General features: G+C 53.6%; 1 protein-coding gene across 2 annotated transcripts in view; it reads right to left on the bottom strand.

Moving 5' to 3' along the window:
- FEZF1 (FEZ family zinc finger 1) overlaps window positions 1–1,756 on the bottom strand; it is a 2,372-nt gene extending 616 nt beyond the window's left edge. Inside the window, exons 1-4 of one of the 2 annotated variants that reach the window (XM_056118603.1) lie at window positions 1,337–1,756; window positions 965–1,186; window positions 634–768; window positions 182–314 (exon numbers count right to left, since the gene is read on the bottom strand). In XM_056118603.1, coding sequence (XP_055974578.1) covers window positions 182–314; window positions 634–768; window positions 965–1,186; window positions 1,337–1,756 — 910 coding nt within the window. Of the gene's footprint in view, window positions 1–181; window positions 315–633; window positions 769–964 lie in introns of both variants that reach the window. The other variant, XM_056118602.1, reaches the window with a different exon arrangement.
- Window positions 1,757–6,227: the final 4,471 nt, after the last annotated feature.

The raw sequence follows: 6,227 nt of genomic DNA, 5'->3' as shown, positions 1-6,227 counted from the left end.
CAAACCATGCCTTTCTCTAATATTATTCAGACCAGCCAGTAGAAGGCTAGAATGGCAGCAAATGTCTGAGTCACAAACTGTATTTTAAAAGCTAGATTTTTTTTATTATTCCCCGTAAGAAAGATTAAACGGGGCTTTCTGTGGGGCTATTTTGAAAGATGACATCTCCTTGATTGCATACCTTTCTGATGAAATCCTTTGCCACAGAATTCACACACAAATGGTTTGTAGCCTGCATGTATTCGGGTATGCGTGTTTAAAGTGGAACTTCGATTAAATGCTTTGCCACACTGGTTACATTTGTGAGGTTTTTCCTAAAGTTCAGGGAGGAAAAGTCGAGAGGTTAAGGTCTTGGAACTGAGTCTTGCAAACTCAAAAACACACCTTGCTCTTTTTTCCTGCTTTTCAGCAGAACAAAGGCAAACAATACGCAGCATTCCCCGCTGCCCAATGAGCACATTTTAAATGACTTTTACTCTAAAGATTTTGGGTTCGTTAATTCTATATGTATTTACACACACACACACACACACACACACACAAAATTCAACGTTCTTAAGAAAAACCAGAACGAGAGAGAGAGAGAGAGAGAGAGAGAGAGAGAGAGAGAGAGAGAGAGAGAGAGAAACGCACCTGGGTGTGAATGATCTTGTGCCTGCACAGGGTGCTGGCTTGCCGGAAGCCTTTTCCACACACTTTGCAAACGAAGGGTCTGGCTCCAGTGTGCACCGGCATGTGACGGGTTAAGTTATAGTGCGCGTTAAAGACCTTCAAGTTAAACACGTGTAGAACAGGTTAGCTCAACCAGCACTTGGAAATTACCCTAGGCAGAGGGAGGGATGAGAGCCGAGAGCCTTAAAACAGGGGTCTGGGAAAATCATTAGAAAATAAAATGGTAAAAGGGAGGAAGAAGGGGCGGCAGGGAGGGAGGGGGGAACCTTTCCCTTCTGAATTCAGTACTTGCCTTTCCACACACTTCGCAAGTGAAAACTTTGGGCTTGGTATTAGGAGAGCCGCGGCTGAAGTCAGAGGTTTTGAACGCAATTTTTTCCGACAAAAGCTGGGCGCTTTCTTTCATATAATGCTGCAGCTGAGCCTGGGACAGATCTTTGAAAGCTACCCCGGAGGGGTATTTCTCCATCGCCGGGACCACCAGTTTATTCCTTTCGGCTAAATACGTTTTTGGCTGCGGGTGCAAGGGGGAGCTGAGGAAGTAGGACGCCACGGGGTGGATGTTCACGCCGGCCGCCGGGTGGCACGGGCCGTCCCCTCGATTCAGGTAGCACAGGGCTCCCATGGCGTGGAAGGAGGAATGGTTGACCACACGCGGCCTTACCAGCTTGTACTGCTGCAGCGGCAGCGCGTCGCGGGCCAGGTCGCCCTTGAGACTCAGCGCGCAGTTGAGCAAGTCGCTGCAGCTGAACGCGGGCGCGGCGGGCGCGGCCGCGGGCGCCTCGGGACTCGCCTTCCGCGGCTCCGAGCCCGTCAGTCCTGCTTTGGGGCTCGTGTCGTACGCCACAGGCACGAAGGGAATCATGCAGGGAATCGACGAGTTTAGATGGAGAGGATGCTTGGGGTCCCCCTTGGGCACGGCTCCCTGCAGAAAGTGGGGGACAGGCAGGGCCTTGGGCTCCGGGGTGCGTGCCATGATTCGCTCGATGGAGAAAGCCAAGGGTTTGGACGTGTTCATCATGTTGCCCCGGGCCGGAGCCGTCGCTAACATTTTGGCCGTAGCGTTGTGGCAGCTACTGTCCATGTCGGAGTCGCCAGAGTCCGTCAGCCCCGGCCGGGTTGCGCCGTCGTCGTTGCCTTGTTCGCTGCTGGTCACAGACCTGCGGAGAGGGGGACGGGCACCATCACCACCAGCAGCCGCCGCCTCCTTCTCCCCAGCACCACCAGCCGAACCTGCCTGCCCAGCCCAATGGACTCCTGCCAGCCCATCGCCGAGTTCTTGGCGCACCAATGACTCGGGGACAATCACTACTTATTTCTATCAATAGAAAGTGTTGTGTCAATAACGCAGCCAAGATCTCGCCAATCGTTAACTTCCAAGAGGAGAAGGTAAACTAGATAATTGCTCAATTCGCTTCCAACAGTCAACAGGAAAACTTTTTTTTTCCTCCGCAGTCAGCGGCTACTTTTCATTGGCGAGTGACGTTTCCCGCCCAGAAGAGGCGGGGGCGCTCTAGCCGCGCGCCTCGCCCTCCGGTCCACGCGCACCCTCCGGGGCGCACACGGCGCTCCCCCGACCCCCACCCCCCCTGGCTTTCCCCCACCCCCACGTCTTTTTAATTCTCAATCTGCTTAACCAGGCTTTAGAGGCCAAGTAAATCTGAGATCAATTTTCTCGTTTAGCTCTAAGTGACATCATCTAAAATCATTGTGCCAGGACTAAATAAGGAAGGGGAGTCTCGTTCGGGGGGCAAACGCCGGGCTATATTTATCAAACACCCTGCTCCTCGGGAAAGCTGCGGCTAGGAAGCCTCCGGCAGCGAAATCCCAGCTTCCCCCACCCCCACCCCCAGCCCACCACCCCTGTAGGGTTCTGGGCTGGGCCGAGGTCCGAGCCACTCCGCTTTCTCCACGGCCCTCTTTCTTCCTCTAGGGTCGGAGGCTGCGGGCTCCCGGCCTCCCGGCGTCTCGGCTCTGAGTCTGGACCATTCGGAAGACGCCAGCAGGTAACTGGCCTCCCCAGACGCCCCTGAGAATTAAAGGCCTTGGGAGGCTCGTTAGGTGTTTGTGGTTTTGTCAACACAATAATAATAACAATAGCATGGCAAACGCTTGGAAAAGACAGGCTCGGTCCCCACAGTTGAACGAGAGAGGCGAGGAAATAAGCGGTGTCACCTCGCGCCCCAAGGAACCTCGACTGGGACCGGAGCCCACCCCGACACACACAGACGCGCGCGCGCGCGCTTGGACGCGTTTCCACTGAGAGCCCGGCCAGAGCTTTTTTTCTTTTTTTTTTTTTTCTTCTCCATGCCTGCACTTAGCCCGCTCTCTCTCTCCGAGCGTTCTAAACGCTGAAGCTTGAGCAGAGAAAGGTAACAGAACTTAGTGACCCCCCCCCCGCCCCATGCCCCCGACCTCCAGACGGCCGGGGTGCGCTCCGCTCCATCTCCCCCAGCACAAGTGGCTGCAGGGGTGAGTGTGCGCCGCGGCGGGGCCAGCCCCGCGACCTGCCGCCTGGCGGGGACCTCTTCGACACTTCGACGCGGCTACCCCCGCTATCCCGGGTCCTCTCGGTCGGCCGAACAGCCTAGACGTGCTGTCGAGCCGTCACGGTGTTCCGGGAAGCCTCGGCGCGCGGGAACCAGCAGCACCCACCCTCTTGGTCGCAGAGGGTCGCGGGCCGGCGATCGTGCAGGGCTGAGCCCCGGGGCCTGCAGGGCCAGGACCCGGCCGCCACTCGCGGCGTGGCGAGGAGGATGTGGAAGCCACGAGCCCGGGCCGGCAGCCGGAGGAGAGGTGCGGAGGTGCGTGGTCGCGCCCTGCGGCTTCCACTGCCCGTAGCAGCAGCCCAGGGGACCATCTGGCTGGTGAGTGAGCCCGAGCGGATGCGTGCGGAGCGGGTGGTGGCGGATACCCGACATGGAGCCAAGCGTGGTCTGGGAGGCGCTTCCTCTTCCTGCGAGAACCCTGGAAAGGGGTGGGGGCGAGTCCTAGGAGCCGCGCAAGCGGACCTGCACCCCGGGATGGCAGAGTCTCCGACCGGTTCCACTCCCAAAGAAACCAATGCCAAGGGGAGCCCTCGATCGAAGCAAACGGCCCTCAACAATAAGCCCCCTGCCCTACCCCATGGCCCTGCTCATGCCAGAGACCCCCTCGCGCTGGCTTTCAGAGAGGGTCTCTCCCACTCCTGCCGCGCGAGTCGCGAAAGATGGTGCCAAGGGGACAGCCTGGGCTGGGCACGCGTCCGATGCGCCGCGGGGCGCTGGGTAGCTGGTCGGGCTGGCGGGAAAGCCCAGTTTGTTGAGGAAGTGGGGGAGAAGGTGTGAGTCTTATTGAAGGTTGAAAGTAGCCGAGCGGCCAGGTTGGAGAAAGGTCTGGGTGAGACCCTCTTTAGCGGCTAGGCCCAGAAGGTCTCCGGATGGCTTCAGGCTGAAAAGGCTGTTGGAGAGGCCGAGCAGGGCAGAGTCTGGCGAGCGAGGAGCCGAAGGGCCCAGTTCCCCGAAGAGGCGCCACACCCCGGCAGCACATCCCAGCAGCGCTGGGCTCGGGCGCAGCGCCTGGAGTGCGCCTGGGCTGGTAAAAGTCTTTCCTTTTGCTGTTTAGGGCTGTCGAACCTGTCTCCTCTTCTCCCCTGCTCAGACAAAGGGCGCGGGGACGACTTTGCTGGGGAAATGGGGTAGGGGCGGGGGTGTCCCACGACAGATGGGTCGTGGTTAAGACTTTAATTGCTGCCTTTTGGGGCGGATCAGGTTTCCGTTCCTACCTGCCACCTCCCAACACCGAAAAATTCCCCTCCTGCTGCACTCATCCAGCACAGGGCCAGGTTTAAAGGAAAACGCCCAGAAGCACCAAGCAGCTCGTCCCTGGGAAGCTCTGGAGCGCCCAGCTGACTTCTCCGACTCACCCGCTTCCGGAACGTTACCTGCCTCCTAGACCGAATGCCTCCAGTTTGTTTTCCGTTCGTCGAGTGTCCGTCCCTCCCTCTCGCCTTCCCCCCCTCCCTCCTCCCCCTCTCCCTCCCGAACTGCAAAAGGGCCTTTATTTGACCTGGGTAAATTTCTCCTTCGGTGCACTTTGAACTAAAAAGGGAAATTATTGGCTAAGGGGGTTTACGTGTTTTGTATAGTTAATATTACAACTGTTAGCGTTTCACTGATCTTTTCGGGGTTTGCCTTTTTGACAAGTGTTTGAAAGTATGGTGTCATCTGAGTAATACAAATATCGCAAAGTAGCAATTAGGTCCTTCCTTTAAAAAATAGACCTGAGCTTCCTAATCCTAAAGACTGAAGAGGTGCTTTATAAATCCGGAGGTTGATATTTCAACATTTGTTCATGAGCATTTTCCATTCAAACCCTCCCCTGAAATATTCATCTTAAGAAATGTAATATTTTTGAAATATGTATCTTAAGAAGTGTCTGGAACCAAATGTAAAATGTCTTTGGGAATGGCTTCCAGGTTATTGTCGGTAATTTCAAATACTTTAGTTTCCTCCGCCCCCCCACCACAACAATTTGCAAGCGCGCGCGCGCGCGCGCGCGCGCACACACACACACACACACACACACACACACAATAAAAGCCTTACATATCTGGAGAATTTCGAAGTCTCTAAAATTGTTCAACACTTCACAATTGTTTTATAAAATAATGCAAATGAGTCATGTTTGCTCTGTTAATGGCAAAATAGAAAGTTGGTTATAGTTTGTATTTTCTTGAACAATCCAATAATCCACCCACCCACCCGCTTTTGGGGGATCAGAACTGGTAATTGTCTGCCCCTCTTCATCACAATCACAGTAAGGAAGCATTTATTTGCTAACTTCCCACTTTAAGTCCTTTGAAAGGCCAGTCTTTTGAGTGTGTGATTTAGGCAAGAGGTGTCCCTAGGGGAGTAGAATAGTCCTCATGAAGCGATCAGACTTGAGTTAAGGTCTTCTGAGAAAATAAGGGGGGAAACAGTTCTTCTGCTCAAAAATAAAAGTTCTCTCCCCGCCCTCATCTCATTTTTAGTTCAGTGCTTCCTAAACTGTTTCTTCAGTATTACTGAAGATTTGGCATACTTTCCTGTTACAAGTAAATTCAGTTTCTTGTCAAGAGCATTGCATTTTGAGGTATAGTCAACATACCAGAGCCATCAGATGCCAAATAATCCACAATCTTTCCCCTCTTCTTTAATCGTTTGTGAGATACTGTTTAACATTTTTAAAACCTACGAATTAACCGGGAAATATAGAACGTATCCAACCTTTTGTAAGTGCATCAATTCAAATTCCAGGTATGTGGTTTTCAGACTTTTCAGCATCCCACAACCCCTGCCTCTTCATTTAAACATGCCTATTTTCTCCTTGCTTCTTATTAGTGAGCTAAAGGAGGGATTCCAAACAGTCACACTTTCTAATATTGAAGAAGTAGCATCAACGGCAACTTACCTTCCTTCAAGAGAGGAGAAAAACATTCTGAAATGCTTTCTCCAGTTTTGTTCAGTCTTTATCTCTGGGCCTTTGTTATTTCTTGTGGTGAGTGATGGAGGCAGGGTAATGGAACGGGACACAAA

The sequence above is a fragment of the Sorex fumeus genome, unplaced genomic scaffold (genome assembly GCF_029834395.1).
Source record: "Sorex fumeus unplaced genomic scaffold, SorFum_2.1 ptg000037l, whole genome shotgun sequence".
In the NCBI taxonomy this organism is placed as follows: domain Eukaryota; kingdom Metazoa; phylum Chordata; class Mammalia; order Eulipotyphla; family Soricidae; genus Sorex; species Sorex fumeus.
This window is presented reverse-complemented; position numbering and strand designations above follow the sequence as displayed.